The following is a 20,304-nucleotide window of genomic DNA, read 5'->3' on the forward strand; positions in this document are numbered from 1 at the left end:
CATGAATCACGAAGACACAATATTCTGATGTTTGGCAGTTAGCAACCATTAATGTACAGCGAATTGAGCTGAACTGACGTTTCCCAAACTTTTTTCCGCAAGCATTCCTTTGCGACAGGTTGGTTGACGGGGAACCTTTTTTTCTGTTTTTGTTTTCGATTTGATATCAGATTGATAACAAAAATAAATTTGTAGAAGCTTTACGCATATTTGTCATTTAAGGATATATGATTCAGCCTTTGAATCTAATCATTGAAACTTTCAGTCATTGCAATCGAGAAACGCTTTGAAATAGCTTTCAGGACTGAATAGTCATTTTTTAGGTGCGTTTTGTTGTTGTTTTTTACTCATATCAACGCTTCAATTTTACATTCGCTGTTCTTTGATAGATAAATACACGGGTCCGCGTTGATCATAGGCCGGTAACAACTTCTAACATACGGTATAACAAGTTACTAAAAAGATGGCAGGTGAATTAGATGCTGATAGTAATAGTAGAGCGTCAGGTATCACCATCCCCGCTAACGGTCAGAGACGAAGACAATCAATAATGATGCTGTCAGAAAGTGTGAAAAGTCGGAGGTCTTTGAAGAGTCATTCGAGGGTGATACCTGCTGCTGCCACACCACCTCTGGGAAAGAGTATTGAATCTAATGCATTGATTGATGTCGGATCACCCAGTTTCAAATCTCCAAATTTGGAGCATGAAGCTGAAATAATTCAATCTTTGAAACAGAATTATTTGAGAGATAACATTAACAAGTCAAGCTCATTCTCACAACTAAGCAAAAAATCACATTCATCAACCTTACAAGACAGCGATGCTCCGAGTGAGACTGCAATAAGCATTCCAGAGCATGACTCTAATCTTAATACAGAAGGCGGTGATATATTAAGAGATTTGTATAAGTTATCTTCAAATCTTGACAATAATGTGAAAAAAAATAGAAACAAATCAGCAGACGATTTGTCAATATCTGGCGCTCATAGGCGGAAAGGATCCACTGCAAGTGCGTTAAATGTACCAGGTGGGTTCAGAAGAGAATATATAGTGCAAAAAATACGGAATGAGTTGCCTCGGCAAAATTGCACTACAGACTCTGAATCACATCACACCACTCCATCCTATGGTTCAGTAACATCATCTAACTTAGAAGATCAAACCAATGTTGCAGATAAGGTACCATTCCTAACAAGGAACTTTTTGGAATTCTTATATGTTTATGGGCATTTTGCAGGTGAAACTTTCAACGATGATTTCGCAGTAGATGAAGATGATGAATTTAATGAATCTGAAGTGCCTCTCCTGAATGCCAGCGACAGAGAGCGCCTAGGTCATAATAAGCGAGTGATTGCAAGACCGTCTCAAGTGAAAACTTCTACTTTCAAGGCCTTTTTGTTGATGCTCAAATCGTTCATTGGTACAGGTGTTCTATTTTTACCAAGCGCCTTTGCTAATGGTGGGTTGATATTTTCAGTTTTAATGCTTTCATTTTTTGGTATGTACTCATACTGGTGTTACTACATTCTTATCAGATCTAAAGTTGCAACTGGTGTTTCCTCATTCGGTGATATAGGGATCAAACTATATGGTCCGTGGATGAGATATGCTATTCTAGCTTCTTTAATTTTAACACAGTTGGGCTTTTCTGCCGCATATGTTGTGTTCACATGTAAGAATTTGTTGGCATTTTTCCAGAATGTTTTCCATCTTCATTCTTTGCGTATTGAACATCTATTAATTCTACAAACAATCATATTCATTCCGTTAGCGTTTATCAGAAATGTTTCTAAACTTTCCTTGACATCATTGTTGGCCAATTTTTTCACTATGGCAGGCCTAATTATAATTGTCTTCTTCGTTGTAAAACATTTGGTTATTGATTTGGACTTAAAACCTGAAGCTGGAATTATTTATGGGTTCAACTCATCAAAATGGTCTTTGTTCATTGGTACTGCGATTTTTGCATTCGAGGGTATTGGTCTAATCATTCCTGTCCAAGATTCAATGAGGAAACCAGAGAAGTTCCCTCTTGTGTTGGGTCTGGTCATCTTAACTGCAACTGTGTTGTTCATTTCTATTGCAGCATTGGGTTATCTAGCATTCGGAAGGTATATTGAAACAGTGATTTTACTGAACTTGCCTCAAGACAATATTTTCGTGAATTTGGTGCAATTTTTCTATTCTCTTGCGATCTTGTTATCCACTCCATTGCAGCTATTCCCAGCCATTGGGATAATCGAAAGTAAGCTCGTTCCAAAATTCAGGAAAACAGTTTCTCCTACTAATAAGAACGACGTCCAATTGAGCCCAAACTCTGGAAAGCTAGACTGGAAAGTTAAATGGACAAAGAACTTTTTGAGATCCATCATTGTGATTTTTGTTATTTGTCTTGCTTACTTCGGTAGCAGTAAGTTGGATGTGTTTGTCTCCTTTATCGGATGTTTCGCGTGCATACCATTAGTATACATGTATCCTCCACTGCTTCACTTGAAGAGTTGCAGTCAACCAGCATATAAGCAAAACCAAACATTGAAAAACAGACTTATGATAACTATGGATTATGGTCTTGTTATCTTTGGTGGAGTAAGCATGTTGTACACTTCCTATCAATGTATTATGGGCTAGCTATTATCTATAATAGGTGCTGTCTACTCGCAATTTGTTAACTTCAGAACCTATTTAATATATTGCATATAATTAATATTAAAACATAAAGAGACCCTATATAGGTCTAACTGTCGGTTATTGTACCGTACTCGGCACATTGACAAGTGTAATGTGACTCGTCAGATCAGATTTCAGAGTTCTGCTGATGAAATAAACATTGTTACCCGCACTAACGGGCTAAGGTTATGAAAAGTTTGGATATTTGATTGGCTTGAGTCGTTCATTGGTTTGGCTGCGATCACATTTGTAGGTTCAATAGCAGAGTTAGACATCGGAACCCACATTATTATAGCCTCTTCCAAAACAATACATACACCACAATGGGCAGAGATTTTTATGGCGAAATCCGCGATGAAGTCATAAAGAAGGGTGAACCGTTAGTTCCTGAATTCATCAAGAATAACTCGGATATTAAAACGACCACGCTTCCAAATGGTAACAGTGTTATGGAACCTGTAGCTATCACGGAATGGGTAAACAAAGTCAGAAGAAAAGTTATCCACAATAAGGAATACGTCGAAGCGGAAATTGAGACTCAAAAATCGGCTGCTCGGAATGAAGTGGAGACTATCAAACAATACTGGAGAGACAACGTCTTTACCGATAGAAAGGAAGTGGATGAACATATTGTCACTGCAAGTGTATTTGCTTTGGGAGCGTGGTTCTTCGGTTCCGTGGTATCAAGCAAAAGAAACTGGGGTTTCCAATCTCCTTGGAATAGTGATAAATCAGGTATACTGAAGAGAACGCCCTCACAATTCTCTAAACTTCTAACAAATCTGCCAGTTAGGTTGACTCTTCCATGGATTCTTGCAGGCACTGTTTACAGTCAATTAACACCAAACACGTGGAACAATGCTCTATCCGCAATCAAAAGAGACGTTTTACCTAAAGATGTGGTAGAACAATCCTCTGCCCTTTATGACGATATTATTGAAAAGGGATTGAAGATTCAATTAAGGTCATTGAATCAATCCGCTCATGAAAATTTACAGGCATCTATCTGTTCAATAAGAGAAACCATTGCTGAAAACGTCAAATAAACTTGCCTTACAGACTATATTCATACAAAATACCGAAAAGTGTAACATATAAAAACGTACATAACCAAAATAAAATTCGAATCGACCACTCCGAGTGACAAAGTGACGGTTCGCACTGGTGTGATACCGTTACTTTGTTTCCTGAACTAAGTTGATTCATCTAGCTATACCGTGGATAAACTTGAGGCCTAGTTGTTTCTTCCGGATAATATGCTGTGTTTTGGTAGAACGGATTCTCATTTGACGTGGGGACGTTCTGGTATGCACCACCGTGATAATATCTATCTCTTGTGGGAGAATGTGATGGAGAAGGAACATTATAGTTGTCATATGTGGGTTTTACCATATTCGGATGGTAAGTTTCCAGCTGTATTTCATCATCATGGAAATCATCATCCCGTAAAGCTTTATTCTGCTTGTTATTCTTCCAAGGATTCCTTTGAGCTTCCAGATCGAAACTCTGCTCCAAATCGATGTCCGACTTCGTGGATAACCGTTCATCGTAAAATGCGCTATCTCTCTCACCTTTGTATCCCCTGTAACCACCGTAACCAGGATCTGGATCTCTGATAGGCTGATATACAACCATTGGTGGTTGTTGTTGTTGCTGATAATTCTGGTTCGTTGGATCCTTGGACTTCTTACCGCAAGCGCAGCACCAGCAAAAGAATTCCGTAATATTTGTGACACCAGATTTGAAGAAATAGAGCACACCACCTATCAGGTATATGGCAAAAATTGATGCTAGCACTATACCCACTATAGCAATGATTTTGCACGCTTTGTTATCCATACACGTATCCCATGATTTGAAGCTCTGCGCTGTGTTCTTGACATCACTTGTCCACTCTCGAGCCCACAGCTGTCTTCTGGCAAATTGATCTAACGTACTTTGATCCATTCTTCTGCACTATAAAAGCAACTTCTGTGTAATTTAGTTTTATAACACACAACACTCAATTTTGCTTCGTGTGTGAATTCACGACAGATAGTGCAGTGACCGCTGATTTTGTTATTCCTCATGAGATTACTTCATTAATATTTAAATATATAATATCCTTCGAGATAACTCAAAAAGCCCGCTTTGAGATGATGTAGCTTGGAACGTTCCACTAAATATAGAATCTTGACGCCAGACAAAAAGAAGAAATAGGTCACGTGATTTGATTGAAACTATCAGAAGTATTGATATATTATTATCTCATATAAGTATATATACAAAAGTACAAGCCTCGTACACACATTTACGTTCAATGTACAGTTAACAGGATATAGGTGTCAGGGTTTCGCCCGTCATAATTATCTATGGTTTTTTTGGTGGTTCCGGTTGTTACATGGCTTATAAAAAATATACCTCTCTCAAGGTATTTCGAGAACTGAAGTGCGGAAAGCACACTTGATTGATGATGGTAGCTACTATGACAAAGCGGTAAGGAGCCAGTTTGGAGCCTTTTCTCTGTCAATTTCTACGGATGTAATGTCAAATGCTTCTATGAGCAACTCGACTAGGATTCTGCCCCCACGACTTCCGGTAAATCTTCTATATTCTTCAGATACACTGGCCAAATTCCAACCCATCAACCTTCTTAAACATCCGATAACGGTACCTGTTCTGTGTCTTCCCATGCCGCAACAGACAAGTAGGGGATAACTTTCCGAATTGACAATGGTATGGAGGGCATTCCTAATGGAATGTTCGGTAAGCCCATCCCATGGGTTATCGTCTTCTCCGCCGTCCGGGTTTATGGCTGCAAACTGTAGTTGTATATTATGATCATCGCAGAATTCTAATAGCGCATCTTGAGGTTCTTCATTCGCAAGCCATATAATAGTTTTCAACTTCAAATTCAAAAGGAATGGGAAATTGACGTTCGATGGTTGTCCCGATCTGTAAAGATACCTTTCCACTGGACAAAAGTTCAAAGGCGGAACAATTCTTTCGTTAGGTGGATGTAATATTGTCACTCTTGGATGCCCCGTCTCGATTTCCTCATTTACACAGACAATATCGTCTTCTTCCTCATCTTGATAGTTGTCTATAGCTGACATTGTAGTCTATAACGCTATGTTCTGTTGGTCTTTATCGGCTTATGTGTTGGTCCAACTTTCCTCGCTGAAACTTGTGTAAGGAAAACGAAACCTGGGATGAGCCGGAAGTCCGTATTCTCCGTAATAGCACTCTTTTTTCACCAAGTATTCCTAACGACGTTTCCTTTACAATTTTGACTTGCTTCACTCAACCTTATGTGAAATTGTCTACGTTTGGATTACTTCCTAAAGATGCAAACTCGAAATTATTAATTTTTAAAGGTTTGAAATAATATGACAACCGAAACATGCAATTATGCCTACGTGGATGCGTTGTAAAAGACATGTGTTTCGTGAGCTAGCTTACGAAGCGACGTTATTAATTGCATCTAGGTTTGGTTAAGAAGCCGTGGATCCAAATATACCAGTGTCAGGAAAGATATGGTCAAGAAACAAGGCAGTGGTAGCAATGCTACCGTATCGAAATTCGTTCAATTCTCAGAATCTTTAGGAACAGCGTACTCTTCATACCTAAAGGAAGTTAACGGTAACAAGCAGCTGTTATTAATTGATTCATTCCTAGCATTTTTAGTTGTCTTAGGTGTTGTACAATTCTTGTTTGTGTTATTGATCAGGGACAATTTCCCATTCAATGCATTTTTGTCTGGGTTCATCATATGTGTTGGTCAATTTGTGTTACTAGTATCACTAAGGTTACAGTTAATATCACCATTCGAAGGCATTTCAAAACAAAGAGCATTTGGTGAATTCATTGTGGCAAGTTTAGTTTTACATTTCATTAGTGTACACTTTGTCAATTAGAAGATTGATCCGTTTGATATATGCCAAAGCTGGGTTTTCCTTCATTTTACAGAATAATAAATAGTATATAAATAAATTCAAAGAGATTTCGTTTGTAAGATATACGTTACTGTCGTTCAAACTGTCCTAATAAATGAGGGGAAACGGTTATCATTAATATACATAGGAGTGTATTTTTAACTATTAATACACAAGTGGATTTTAAATTTGCCCTTCCTGGTGAGAATGGGGTTTTTCTATGAAATACTTTTCAATAGCTATGAAATCTTAAAGATGTACAATGCTGATGGTATGAATATGACCTACTATGATTGAATTTAGGCTGGCTCTTCACAAAAAAGGAGAAACAGATTGATGATTATGGAAAGAAAATATAAGAAAGTCAAGTTAGCTTAAATATTAATGATATGCCTATGGGTTAAAAGATAGTAGACAAAAGGTGTTCCAATGAGTTCGAAAAAAATCAAGACAAATTTTGTGTTAAATGAGAAATAATGAACAGCGGTTCCTCTAGAAGAAGTATGGACATTGTGCTTTGACATTTTGGTAGTTTTCTTCGCTTTTTTTCGAGGTGATCGATTGGACATAGAGAAATATAAATGACCGAGAAAGTAATTAAGATATTAAACAACCGGCACTTCAGTATCTAACAAATAATACAGCATCCAGAACCACTTTTATCATTTTCAGAGTTTTTAGAGCCAGTCTGAGTCTTTCTTTGGTTTTCTGTGGTTTTAGAGTTCTTTTGAGCAGAAGAATTGGTAATTTTATTGTTAGAAGGTACATTAGATTGAGAATTTTGATCTTCTGCGGCACCTGCGGACGCAGAACCATTTGCTACGCCACTGGTAGCCTTAGTATTAGTTTTGCCAGTAGTTCCTTGGTTAGTAGCACCAGAAGCCTGGCGTTGATTCTCCAGTTTAGCAAGTTTATCCTTTTCAGCATCTGCTCTAGCGCTACTGCTGCTGAATCCCTTACCCTCATCTCTGATTAGACGAACCAACCCGTAGAAAGATTCTTCGACGTTGATATTTTGTTTTGCAGAAGTTTCCAAGAACGGAGCGTCGAATTGTTTGGCCAAAGTTTGACCTTCCTCATAAGAAACTTGTCTTTCGTCCTCAAGGTCAGACTTGTTACCAATCACAAACACAGGAACATAATCCGAATCCTTGACTCTTAGAATCTGCTGATAATATGTCATCAATTCTTCAAAAGAAGTTTTCGACGTAACGGAATAAACCAATAAGAACCCCTCCCCAGTTCTCATATACTGTTCCCTCATTGCTGAATATTCTTCTTGACCTGCAGTATCTAAAATATCCAAAATTGAGACCTTGTCATCAATGACCGCTTGTTTTCTATAGGAGTCTTCGATAGTCGGGTCATATTCGTCAACGAAATGCGATTGAATTAATTGGATCGTCAACGCCGATTTACCAACACCACCGCCACCAACGACGACTAGTTTATATTCTCTGATATTGCTCTAAGGTGTCACAGCAGGGCTGCGAGAGAGAAAATAATGTTCAAATAATACATGCAGACAGTGCTGAAAGACAATGATGAATTAACGACCTAAAATTAAAGGGAAACCCCCTGAAGAGGAAGCAAATTCACACCTTATCATCATATTTCAACAAAGTCATCGGCATTGCATCACGTATACTCGAACATTATTTTAATTGAACTGTTAGTATACTTTTGTCAAATCTCAAAGACCCAATGTTACCACGAAGTGAAATGTACAAAGAAGAGACAAACTGAGGAGATCAGAAGCCATATTCCAGCACACACACAATAACATACTTTATTTAACGACATTTCGCAGTGTACAAATGTAAATCCCTCACTATTTTAATCTACAACGAGGTCCCTCTTTTCCCTATGATATGAGCAATGATTGTGCATAGGTGTTGTCAACGTACATAAGTAGAATTTAACAAAGCTTATTATTATAAGGTACAACAAAAATTTTTTTTATTTTTCTAAATTTTTATTTCAAATTCGGTAAGTATGCGAAAAGAGACAGATTACATGAATTGAAGGAACCCTTTTTTTCTCATCAATACGATGCTGCTGCTTGCTTATTATTATTTCTTTCGACAAGAAATGGAAATGGAAATAGAATTTCCCAAAAAAATGATGCTTGACCAGATCAATTATATTCTCAGTAGTTGCTGAGATCGAGGTTGAATATCTCAAGGGTTTTTTTCCTTTTGCATTTATGCATCATGAACTGAGTGACGAGACAGTGATATATATTATATTTATTTCCGGTGGTAAATATTATGTTGGTGCAGCTAGCTAATTCTTTTTCAAACAGTCATCGCAGTACCATTTCCCTTTAGGTAGCGTTTCCAAGCCAATGCAGGGAAGATGGAACCATTCTAATTGACAGTTTTCGCCATCACATCCAACCATTTCTCCGTATGCGACCTGATTACAGTAACAATACAGTGCTTCTCCATATTCGTTGATCTTTGGTCTGTTTTGATACTTATTTGATGCGTTGACTGCATTTACAGCTGTCGTGTTACTCCCGGTAACGCCATTGTTAGCAGCCGTGGTGTTTACTCTTTTTTTGTTCCTTCTTTGTGCGGCAGTACTATTTGCAGAAGAGTTGTTATTGTTTGAACTAGATGTTGAGACAGTAGTTGTCCCGTTGTTATTTCTCCTTTTCTTAGTGTTCGCTGGTTGTATATCATCTGCATGAGAATGGCTATTGTCATTATGGTTGTGGTTATGCGCATTTCCGTTCTTATGACCTGCCATAGTGGAAGAGCGGTTGTGACCATTTGTTTGAGTGTTTGCTCCTTGGTTTGGAGCATTTCCATGTGATCCTACCGCCGCAACTACTGGTTCTGATCCTGCGACTGCTGTGGAGGCACCGGTTCCAGAAGTTGAAGTAGAACCAGCTGTGGATCCGACAGAACCTGAATTTGCCGTTCCAGCAGCGTTCCCACCTTGAACAGCAGTTCCCCCAGTTGTCTTCTTTGCAGCCATGGCTTCTCTACGGGATTCACTTTTCAGTGCTTGTTGAGACTTCGTCATTACATTTGATTCGACCTTAGCCATAAGCTCACGATGCAAATGCATCGCTGGATGGTTATCGTTACCTAGTCTTAACTTCTCTGGAATCTCTTGATTGGAAATAGCAACCTCGTAGGCTAATTCCAACCTGTCCGTTAACCTTTCTAAAGAATCGTAGGCTATAGATGAAACATGCATCTTCTCTTCCAATGACGGGATCAGCTCTTGAAACCATTGGTTTATCACACGTAGAGGAACCTTGGACTCATCAGGAACGTTTCTCCCACCAAGGAATCCTTTAATGCATTTATTTAGTTCAGGAATTATATTAACGCATTTAGCATCAATTTCATAGAGTAGAGTCATGTACCGTGAAACGTCTAATGGCACCTCTTCCAATACATCACTAATATCATTAAGACCAGGGTATAAATTTGCAGGTGCTGCCATATCTTGAGTTGTATTGTCTATGTCTCGCTATCGTGATATGTAGTACAGCTTGTGATTCCTACTGGATTGAGAGATCTTTTGAATCACACAAATGTCAATACACTACATACAACATGTAATTGTATTGCGTGCACTTATCCGGTATGCTAAACAATTCTAGTTACCTGACCTAAAAGAAAAGGTATAAATTTGATATTCAAAGCTTTTAATAAGACTAAGCGAGAACCTGAAGAAAAGAAAAATAGATCACGTGAAAATTATTATCACGTGATTGGTATTAAATAATCGTTTTGGATTCTAAGTAGGTTATACAATGGAAAGCTCGGGGTTTGTTTGATTACGATCATCCGTGAAACCCTGTCCGCAATCTTTTGTTTATGTTTTTTGTTTTCACTGTTGTCTCCTTCCACCTGTGTCACATTTGTCACTTCATTTCCCCCGCTCTAAATAGAAAAAAAAAAGGCGATTAGAATTTTGCTGACACTAAATCCTGTCGGCATCGGGTAAAATAAGGTAAAAAGGGAATATGTATCAGAAATAATGAATGGATCACGCAGGGAAACAGCCGCAGGGATCCCGTGCGAATTTGGAGATGTTCCAGCACATGACCTTGTACTTAAATTGTAGAGTATCTGTTCTTTCATTTGTTGTCATGCATTCAGGGCTGATTCTATTTCTAACGGCCAGTCACACAAAATGTTGTACTGATTCCTTGTATCAATCCTAGATTATCTCTACAAAGTCCGTTAACTTGAGAATTTTTTTGGTGATGACTATAATGATTCACCAAGAAAGTCACAATCCTGGACCAAAAGAAAATCCTGAATGTTTGATGATTATGATGATGATATGATGTTAATGATCAGCAATATCATGGCTAATTACTTTCATGAGGAAGAGAAACGTTTTTTTTTTTTTTCGTAGATATATAAATCACAGCCTTTCGGTGCAAACCTGAAGCATACACTTAGATAAGAAGAACATTCAGTACCGAGGTATATGAAATTGGTCTGATCAAAGTGCACCAAAGCTAACGTATATATATACAGTATCACTTCGACGAACACTATTGAAAAGGGAAAAATGAGTGACGCCTCCATTGAAATTGAATTGGAAACATCGCATGTTAATGATGTTTCCCAAACAAAGTCACAATTAACAGAAAATTTGAAGTCATTAGCTGCAGGCGGTGTTGGAGGTGTTTGTGCAGTGTTGACCGGACATCCTTTTGATTTGGTGAAAGTCAGATGTCAATCAAACCAAGCACGTAGTGCCATGGATGCAGTCTCACATATTCTACAAGCTGCACGTCAGGCAGCCGGTCCTACTTCTTTGAATGCAGTGCGTGGGTTTTATAAAGGTGTGGTCCCTCCATTATTGGGTGTTACTCCAATCTTTGCTGTGTCCTTCTGGGGTTATGACGTAGGTAAAAAATTGGTCACGAGTGTGCCCTCTTCGGCGGCTAGTGGTGCCGCAGCAGTGGAACCAGAATTGACATTGTCACAGATGGCAGCAGCAGGGTTCATCAGTGCAATTCCTACTACGTTAGTCACTGCACCCACTGAACGTGTTAAAGTTGTCTTACAAACTACTCAGGGTAAAGCTTCGTTTTTGGATGCTGCCAAACAGATAGTGCGCACACAGGGTTTCCAATCTCTATTCAAGGGTTCTCTAGCGACTTTATCCCGTGATGGGCCAGGAAGTGCGTTATACTTTGCCAGTTATGAGATTTGCAAGGAATATTTGAATAAGGCAAGCGGACATACCTCAGGAGAGTTGTCAATTACCAACGTTTGTATCAGTGGTGGTATGGCAGGTGTTTCTATGTGGGTAGTAGTGTTCCCCATTGATACTGTGAAGACACAATTACAATCATCTTCCAAGCGTCAATCGATGCTTGAAGTGACGCGCATGATCTACAACACAAGAGGTGGTATTAAAGGGTTCTTCCCTGGTGTTGGACCTGCCATTTTGAGATCATTCCCAGCTAATGCGGCCACTTTCTTGGGAGTGGAGTTGACCCATTCGTTGTTCAAGAAGTTCGAGCAACAAAAAACTAGTTCAATTTGAACTGGACCCCTCTATAATGATATTATTTATGCACTTCCGTTACGACAACTTCTTTTGAAAGAAATTATTTAATGAATATAATACAATAAAAAGCCTTCTGTTTGTTGTCTTGAGAGGAAGAAAAAGTCCGACTTGGATCCTTCACAGTCCTCCTATAAGACTAAAAAAGAAGAAAAGCGTTTCTTGTTACACGTATATTTTATGTATGGTTAGTGTTATATTTTTCTCCTCGTTTGAATTCATGTGAAGTTTTGCCAGCCCTCAGGTTTCTTCAAGTTTCTAACGTTGTAGAACTGTGGAGTACAGGAGTAAGATTTCCAAGTGAAATCATCACTTGGGGAGCAGACACATCTGTGATCCCTTCTGAATGCATCAGAAACTGGACAGGAATGGAATGGAACGTGGTAGTAACCGACGTCATTGAAATGATGGATTTGGTTCTTGTCCAAAAACAATGCAGCAGCAATAGAATGGACAGGGGCGTCACCCCATCTTTCGTAGAAGAACCCACCAGCATGATCCAAATGATCGAAGAACTTTGTGTAGGCTTCACTTCTCCATAGTTCTAGGGATGCGACTTCGAAGTTCGACCAGAAATGACACAAGTTATAAGAAGCACCGTTATCATCTGAGATGAACTTCATCATGTTGTTCTTGTGCAAATATTGTGGGTTTGCCTGGTTAAATTCGAAAACGGTCTTCCACAACGTTTCTATGGTAGCTTCGTATTCTCTCAAAGAGATGGTGAAACCGTACTTCTTATCGTTATCCTTCATGAATTTGAAAATGTCGTAATCGATATCACAGTAGATCTTAACACCTGGTTCAACACGCCAGTAGAACTCGTATTCATCCATCAATTTGTGTCTATAGAAGAATCCTGATTCATAACGACACATATGTCTGTATGATTCCGAATGACCATAGATAATCTTCTTGGCTTTCATATCAGCTCTGACTTGAGCAGCCTTTTCCTGGTCGATCCAGCTTGGATAGGACCAGTGTTCGACAGGGATTAGGCCAAACTTGACGTTACCACTAATCATAGAAGCAACTGTATTCTTGAAGTCATCTGTGAACTCTTCATCGTTCAAAAACACCCAATCGTATTGGAACTTCTTGTTGAATCTATCTTCAACAGACCTAATAGATGACAATAATTCTGTCAAATCACCGTTACGTGCCAAAGTCACAAAAGTTGCCTTAACCTTGGAGCCAGTGTACTTACCGGAATCGACGGTGGTGTACTTCAACCCTGTGTTTGGGTCTACAACAACACGGGAATCACCCTTCATGCGAACGGTCTCGTACTGATTTGCATTCTGCGAAGATGACACACCAGTGCTGTATCCACCATTGTATGAAGCACCTTGGAACAACAAATAGATGGTAATTGCAGCAACGATAATTATCCCAAGGAGACGCGCAGAACGCTCCTTATTGATTCTGGTCTCGCTCATGGCTTATTGAAAGATTACTGAACAGCTTTCTCCCAACCTATTTCCAATTGAAATAAAGAAAAATAGCGGATTTGTTAAGAAGAAATCAACAACGACCAATGTGGTTTCAGGATATTCACGTCAAACGATCAAATAACTTAGTAAAGCACCTAAGGAAACAAAAAACGATACCGAGTTGTTAAAGGTAAAATGCCTTCGTTTGTAATTTTTCAGTTTTCTTCAATTGAACAGTGGATATACGCTATTCTAATATCACATTTTTCTCGAGGCAACCCAGATTCGATCAGGGAATATTGAAAACTACAAAAAAAAAAAAAAAACTATATGATACCATTAGCAGAGCTCAGCCATAAAAATAGCACATTTATGACATTTATGACATTTATCGATCTCCCACTTCATGACTCGTAGTCGAAGGCATCGTGCGATGTTCCACTGCCCATTTTCTTCTAGTGTAATGATTCTTTTCTTTTCGGATTTAGACTTATGTGTTCGTTTCAGTCTTCTGTCCCTTCAAGGTGTTTTTTGGGATTTTCCTTGACCGATATGGCCTCTTCGTTTCGGAATCAAGCGGTCTGTTCTGTGGTGTCGAAGCCTCATAACCACATTCGGTGTTGCACTTTTTACTTGATTTCCTCCATGACGCGTTCTTCAAGGTTTCCCCAAACTAAAAAAAAAAAAACAAGATGGGACGAATGTATGACAGGATGGGGAGAAATCGGTCACGTGATAATCTGAATTTCACAAGAATAGAACACTTGTACTGTTAAGCATGGCATTGATGCACACTACGTTCTATCCTGTGCGTTCTTGCAGTTTAACGTTAAGTTTTTCTTTACTTATATATCAATTTGTTCTTTTCGATCCCTCATGTCACTTTCAGGCCTTATGTATAGAAAAATGAACAAAACTTGAGTTCTATATAAAACTTGAAAGCTAAAATAACGAAAAAGGGTACTTTTGTATTAAGTGGACGGCAAATCTTTAAACTTTCATAATGTAGAATCGTTATAATAAATTTTGGATAATAGTCGAGCCCCATATTGATGTTTTGGAACTAATGCAAATTTATGTCCATCTCCTAGCTAGACTCTCTTATACTGACGCCTTGGTTAGTTTAGGTCAATATGTGTCAAACCGTACAAAGTGATTATAACCCTGTAAGAGGAAAAAAATAACAGCTAGGAATGTTAGGACTTGAAATATCGAATTATCAAATATCGAATAATACCTTTATTAATACGCAAGAAAGTTACAGAAACAGCAGTTTCGAAAGAAATAGGAATCGAAAACTTGAATTGGACTCTGGTTCACTTGCCGCATATCACGGCCACTTTATAGAATAATGTCGGCATCATATCTGGAAAAACCCAAAAGATCGATTTCATCGACTTTGGCATCATTATTTACCAAGCATGACGATACGAATAGCGAAGATCCGAATATAACAAGGTCGCACAATGAAGATATCAGTGATTCAGGATCAGTGGTCATCAAGAGGCAAAAACGTGGCTTCGACGGTTACGAGGAATTGGTTTGGAATAACGAAAAAATCACCGATCACCCGTTAAATCACAATGGCATTGATGATATCAATTATGATGAAAGACCGAATATTTTCTTGTATGAAGGGGATTCTGAACATGGTGTAAGGCCTCCAGTACTAACGATAGAACCGAAACAAAGATTGCGGCTACTAAGGATGCAGCAACTGCGCCGTGCTCGGCAATTCCCACTTTTACAAAGACAATTACAATCAGCAGAGAACGGCCTATATCGCTTAACAGACGGCAAAAATGCTACTATAAAGAATTTACTCGTCAACAAACTACAAAGTGACAAGAAAAATCATAGGGTTTCCGATAACCCAAAGTCCAAGAAGTGGAAAGCTGATTTTCAATACGATTTATCAGAATATGATATCTTGAAAAACGACAAAAAGACGAAACCAGTATCTGCCTCAATGGGGAATTTGGAATCTCCTAAACTACCACATCCATTGCTAAAAAGGAGTACCTCTTCAAAGAAACATGTCAATACTTTTGATCAAACAGGAGTGCCTAGTGGATCTGGCTTAACTGATGTTCAAAGCAGGTTATTACAAGGAAAGACATTGCAAAAAAATCCAAAGATAGCACAAGAAGTAGTTGCACCAACACTATCATTGAAACCTATCGTCAAGGAAAAAATATCAGAAGATAAAGTTTTAAACGCTAACGGCCCAAGTGTTGGATTTGACTTTATGAATAGAGACAGTACTTCTATTTTCCCAGGTAGCACAGATACACCTACCAAACCAACAGTATCCAAAAATATATCTTTTGGAAATACCAAATTGGATTTATTCAACAATGATAAACAGAAATTAACGGCCCCTTCTCAGGATTCTGAAGAGTTACCAAGAAAAAAGAAAGAATTTAGTTCTACTGAGGACACTGTTAAACCATTTCCCTTCACAAGTTCTAAGTCGCTGGAAACATCAACTGAACCATCGAAACCTGCTTTTTCTTTTGATGCGGTAAAAAAAAACAACACAGCTACAGCCAATGGAGGCACAAAAATCTCAGATGGTGCTCCTTCTTTCACCTTTGGTGATTTATCAAAAACCAAGAAAGAGACCAAAAAAGCTGAAACATCCAAAAACCCCTTTGAGAAATCCGCCCCCGAACCTGTTGAAAATCTGGCTAAAGACGGCCTCCCTAAGTTCAGCTTCACTGGTGCGGATACAACTGGGATATCAAATATACCTACATTTAGTTTTGGAAAATCTTCAGAAGGCAAAGAGATAGCTAAACCCGCCCCTTCATTCAGTTTTGGCAGCCAAAAAGATGCAGGCGAACCAACTAATGTCAGTGAAATGTCAAAACCTATGTTTAGCTTCAACAAAGGAAAATCATCTACTCCAGATCTGACCCCATTGAGTACCTCTCAATCAACTAATACACCTAAACCACTATTTCAGTTTGGTTCCAGTGGTAGTACTGAACCTGCCGCAAAGAGACCAGATGGTACAAAAACTGAAGCACCAGTGCTGCCATCATTCAGCTTTGGTGGTAAACCTGTAGGAAATGATTCGTCAAAAAATATTGAGAAGGAAAAAGCTAAACCTTTCAGTTTTGGGCAAGCTTCGAATACATCAGCATTTTCTCTCAACCAACAGCCTTCAGCAGACAACGCGACAGAGAAGCAGGAAGCCAAAAATGCCGTCAGTACTGCTGTAAAACCTGCATTCTCCTTTGGTAGCACCCCAGCAGCCCTACCTTCTGATACAACCCCAAAAGAAGCTGCTGCACCATCATTTTCGTTCGGGACCACAAAGAAACCTGTTCAAGGTGATATGAGTTCGAAACCTGCATTCTCTTTTGGAAGTTCCTCTGCCATCCAGCAGCCCTCAATTGAAAAAGCTTCCAATGCAATTCCTTCGTTTGCAAGTCAGAACACCAGTGGCCAGCCTGTCAGCGGACTCAAATTTGATTTGACAGGGTTTAAAAATAATAATAGACAAACTACTCCGACTCCGTTTTCAGATTCATCAAATGTTGGATCTGCTCGTGGAAGCAACCCTCCTGTCCCATTCTCATTTGATAATGTCGTTCAACCTGGGAATAAGATAAGTGTAACGCAGCCTACTCAAACTACATTTACTTTTGCACAACAAAATCAAAAACCATTTACTTTTACTGGAAGTGGGCCAAGCACTACCAACAGTTCACCTGCATTTGGAACCAGTTCCAATCAGCCTAATGTACCTTTTTCATTCGGCGGAAGCTCAGCTTCTTCCACTCCCCAGGTACCAGCATTGGGTACCGGTTTCGGTAATTCTATGCAGACAAACACATTTAATCCTTCAGCCGCTGCCAATTTTAATTTTGGTGGTCAACCATCTCAAAGTCCTTCTGTAGTATTTGGATCCCAAACCCCGCAACAGAATCCATCGTCCATATTTTCCGCTGGTCAGCAGAATCCAGCGGACATATTCAATGCGCAGGCTTCAACTCCTCAAGGAGGGGCACCATTTCCACCGCAGCGCAAAATTGCTATGCCCGGTAGGAGAAGAAGAAGAGGCTAATAAAGGAAAACAAAGGCTTTGCATCTCAATTGTAACAATTATTGCATGATATCATTCCTTCCGACATCTTTACATTTATGTGTAAGAATGTATCTACTAATGTCATCTTAAAGTTTAGGTAAAAAATTTTGTTTCGAGAGAGTACTCGAATGGAGCTTCGTTAACGGATGAGATGCTCGTAAAATCTTTAAGTGGAACTACATCAACTTATAAATCAAGTCTAACATACTCAATAGCAAGAAATTGAGTGATTTCGCTTGTGGTATCCAAATTGAACCGGCTATTACTTGAAACATAGGCATTTCTGGAAAGTATTGATCAAATTTAGTTACATTGAAACTGCTATGCGTAGCGCAGTTCATGACAGCTTTGCAGGAATTCAATTGAATTATGAGTCACGTGAATATTCGTTTCGCCTAGTCAACTTCATAATACCGTAATGTTGTGAAAATCAACAAAAGCGCATTCTTTAAATATGTAACATGAAAGTGTCAATCACTAAATTAATATCTTCCAGTAAAGTAAAAAACTCCATAACCATGGACATTTCAGAACAAATACTGCCACGCCTTACCCACTTACAAAAATGTGTTCACTCGAAACCTTATAATGTACTTCACGTCCCTTCATTCCTCTTAGGGTGCTTTGTGGTAATTATGATCTCTTCTTTACAACCTTTATTCAGATCAATACTAGGAAGTGTACTGATAGGTGTTTTACGAATAATTAAGTATTCAGTTATTGGCGGTGGTGTAGGTTTGATAATAATGGTTTTAACTTCAGATCAAAGTAAACAACCTACTAAAGCTCGACAAAGTAAGCATCATGAAGGTGATTTTCAACCAATAGGAATAAATACCTTGCAAACTAAGGTTAATAAACACAGCCGTCCCACCCAGGCTCCAGAACCTGTTACTGTAACGAGTGCAGCTTACGAAACTTTTATTAAAAGGGCCGAATGATTTCTCCTATATACATCTACCCACACATTACGACCAATTGACACTAATGGGTGTGGTTGGTTGGTTGGTTTTGATCCTAATCAATGGTGGTTTCTAGCTATATTTACGCCGTAATGAAACATGTACTTTAGTGATCTTGTAGAGAATGATATAATATGTGCCAAGAGCTTATATTTGTTTATATAAGATTATCATTTCAAGCTCAAATGAGTAGAACTCACACTAGAATACAATAGAAACAGTACCAGAAGTACGAGTTTATGAAAATAAAACTTAAATTTCTTTTAGATTAATAGATGATTATTGACAAAATAAACTATCAACTGATTTAGTGGGTTTCGCTTGGGATTTCGAAAACAATTTGCTTACCGGTCAATTTGTTGTAGACGGCTTGGAAAGATTCCAACTTGTTGTCGATGTGTTGGACGTCCTTGGAGTTCAACAAGATCTTTTGGATCTTGTTACCACCAACCAAGTATCTGACTCTCTTACCAACGATTTCAGTTGGGAAAACCAAATCTTCCAAGATCTTATCGTGAACAGCAGTCAAGGTTCTGGATCTTGGTCTCTTTTGAGTTTGTCTGGATTTTCTAGATGGCTTTGGCAAGATTCTTCTTTCAGCCAAGAAGATGACATGACGGTCTTGGAACTTCTTTTCCAATTCTCTGGTCAACTTGATTTGGACCTTGTGGTAGGCAGCCAAAGATGGGACTGGAACAAAGACAGCCAAAGCTTTCTTACCACCAGCGACTTCGATCTGTAATGAAAATACGGAGGATAAATTGTTAGTAAAAATAAGACTTTATTATTATCACAGGGTACTAGAGGCACGAATGATTGGATTATAAAATGCAATAATGCAATATAATCACATCATTAAGGAATTGACTTGTTTTATGGATATCACTTTTGTCGTGCATGATTTCGAAAATTTAGTAATAACTGTGACATTTCGTAGAGAACTTATCTGTCGATATTCTTTCTTAGCAAGCATCAGATGGGTACAGAGATACTAGGCATACCTCACTTCAAAGCTTTAGTCATGCAGATTGCTTAATATATTAACAGATGTAATATTTTGTTCGTTAGATCATTTTCTTACATTATCTTTGTTATTTCCTCACTCCTGGAAACATATATTCATTCATTCATCTTATGTTTATTAACATTTCAGTTATCGTAAACGTATAGGTAATCCAATATTCAATCATTCCTTTTGCCTTTGAAAGTAGTACCACTTTCTTATAGTGTTTTAATGTTTCACATACTTCTCTGATGGACTTGAATTGCAAAGCTCTCAAATCAGCCTTCAATTCTGGAGAGTTGTTTTCCAAGTCGATGAAAGCTTGGGCAACTTGCAATTCCAATTCAGTTGGAGCTTGGGACAAAATCTTGGCTTGTGGGTCAGACATCGTGGCTTATGTTTCCTTGCTTGGTTATATCAAGAACTCCTCTAATGGAAAAAAATCGCTAAAACAGTGCTGCAACTAATATTCAACTAACGCTAATTTATTGTATATAACTATTAGACCTCATTTCAATTGTTTAAACAGTAAACCTTCAATTCTGAAAAAGTTGCTGAGACTGGGATGCATTACGATGAATGAAACCTACTACTGGCCTGGTCTGGATAGCTCGTAGAATTTGCCGGTCCATACTTCCACACAGTAGGTAGAGAGAGTAGCGAGCCTAGACAGTC

At 38.6% G+C, this 20,304-nt stretch overlaps 12 protein-coding genes across 12 annotated transcripts; 6 read left to right on the forward strand and 6 right to left on the reverse strand.

Annotated features, from left to right (window-relative positions):
• Window positions 1–463: 463 nt before the first annotated feature.
• On the forward strand, window positions 464–2,629 carry AVT4 (Avt4p; the record flags this gene model as incomplete). Its single annotated transcript, XM_452792.1, has 1 exon — window positions 464–2,629. One exon carries the CDS (start codon window positions 464–466, stop codon window positions 2,627–2,629), a length of 2,166 nt encoding a protein of 721 aa, XP_452792.1.
• Window positions 2,630–2,991: 362 nt separating this feature from the next.
• Window positions 2,992–3,714, forward strand: MIC27 (Mic27p; the record flags this gene model as incomplete). Its single annotated transcript, XM_452793.1, has 1 exon — window positions 2,992–3,714. The coding sequence occupies one exon, from the start codon at window positions 2,992–2,994 to the stop codon at window positions 3,712–3,714; it is 723 nt and encodes a 240-aa protein (XP_452793.1).
• A 160-nt stretch (window positions 3,715–3,874) lies between these two features.
• Window positions 3,875–4,615, reverse strand: PIN2 (Pin2p; the record flags this gene model as incomplete). Its single annotated transcript, XM_452794.1, has 1 exon — window positions 3,875–4,615. The coding sequence occupies one exon, from the start codon at window positions 4,613–4,615 to the stop codon at window positions 3,875–3,877; it is 741 nt and encodes a 246-aa protein (XP_452794.1).
• A 515-nt stretch (window positions 4,616–5,130) lies between these two features.
• OCA1 (putative tyrosine protein phosphatase OCA1) lies at window positions 5,131–5,763 on the reverse strand (the record flags this gene model as incomplete). Its single annotated transcript, XM_452795.1, has 1 exon — window positions 5,131–5,763. The coding sequence occupies one exon, from the start codon at window positions 5,761–5,763 to the stop codon at window positions 5,131–5,133; it is 633 nt and encodes a 210-aa protein (XP_452795.1).
• Window positions 5,764–6,183: 420 nt separating this feature from the next.
• On the forward strand, window positions 6,184–6,564 carry OST2 (dolichyl-diphosphooligosaccharide-protein glycotransferase; the record flags this gene model as incomplete). Its single annotated transcript, XM_452796.1, has 1 exon — window positions 6,184–6,564. The coding sequence occupies one exon, from the start codon at window positions 6,184–6,186 to the stop codon at window positions 6,562–6,564; it is 381 nt and encodes a 126-aa protein (XP_452796.1).
• A 646-nt stretch (window positions 6,565–7,210) lies between these two features.
• On the reverse strand, window positions 7,211–8,385 carry RAS1 (Ras family GTPase RAS1; the record flags this gene model as incomplete). The annotated part of the gene is made up of 2 exons (XM_452797.2): window positions 7,211–8,050; window positions 8,371–8,385. 2 exons carry the CDS (start codon window positions 8,383–8,385, stop codon window positions 7,211–7,213), a joined length of 855 nt encoding a protein of 284 aa, XP_452797.2.
• A 483-nt stretch (window positions 8,386–8,868) lies between these two features.
• PHO23 (Pho23p) lies at window positions 8,869–10,044 on the reverse strand (the record flags this gene model as incomplete). The annotated part of the gene is made up of 1 exon (XM_452798.1): window positions 8,869–10,044. One exon carries the CDS (start codon window positions 10,042–10,044, stop codon window positions 8,869–8,871), a length of 1,176 nt encoding a protein of 391 aa, XP_452798.1.
• Window positions 10,045–11,127: 1,083 nt separating this feature from the next.
• Window positions 11,128–12,114, forward strand: CRC1 (carnitine:acyl carnitine antiporter; the record flags this gene model as incomplete). Its single annotated transcript, XM_452799.1, has 1 exon — window positions 11,128–12,114. The coding sequence occupies one exon, from the start codon at window positions 11,128–11,130 to the stop codon at window positions 12,112–12,114; it is 987 nt and encodes a 328-aa protein (XP_452799.1).
• A 239-nt stretch (window positions 12,115–12,353) lies between these two features.
• KTR1 (alpha-1,2-mannosyltransferase KTR1) lies at window positions 12,354–13,574 on the reverse strand (the record flags this gene model as incomplete). Its single annotated transcript, XM_452800.1, has 1 exon — window positions 12,354–13,574. The coding sequence occupies one exon, from the start codon at window positions 13,572–13,574 to the stop codon at window positions 12,354–12,356; it is 1,221 nt and encodes a 406-aa protein (XP_452800.1).
• Window positions 13,575–14,919: 1,345 nt separating this feature from the next.
• On the forward strand, window positions 14,920–17,643 carry NUP1 (FG-nucleoporin NUP1; the record flags this gene model as incomplete). The annotated part of the gene is made up of 1 exon (XM_452801.1): window positions 14,920–17,643. The coding sequence occupies one exon, from the start codon at window positions 14,920–14,922 to the stop codon at window positions 17,641–17,643; it is 2,724 nt and encodes a 907-aa protein (XP_452801.1).
• Window positions 17,644–18,125: 482 nt separating this feature from the next.
• On the forward strand, window positions 18,126–18,605 carry KLLA0_C13497g (uncharacterized protein; the record flags this gene model as incomplete). Its single annotated transcript, XM_452802.1, has 1 exon — window positions 18,126–18,605. The coding sequence occupies one exon, from the start codon at window positions 18,126–18,128 to the stop codon at window positions 18,603–18,605; it is 480 nt and encodes a 159-aa protein (XP_452802.1).
• Window positions 18,606–18,933: 328 nt separating this feature from the next.
• RPS7A (40S ribosomal protein eS7) lies at window positions 18,934–20,017 on the reverse strand (the record flags this gene model as incomplete). Its single annotated transcript, XM_452803.1, has 2 exons — window positions 18,934–19,362; window positions 19,874–20,017. 2 exons carry the CDS (start codon window positions 20,015–20,017, stop codon window positions 18,934–18,936), a joined length of 573 nt encoding a protein of 190 aa, XP_452803.1.
• Window positions 20,018–20,304: the final 287 nt, after the last annotated feature.

Source organism: Kluyveromyces lactis (assembly GCF_000002515.2).
Source record: "Kluyveromyces lactis strain NRRL Y-1140 chromosome C complete sequence".
NCBI lineage: Eukaryota > Fungi > Ascomycota > Saccharomycetes > Saccharomycetales > Saccharomycetaceae > Kluyveromyces > Kluyveromyces lactis.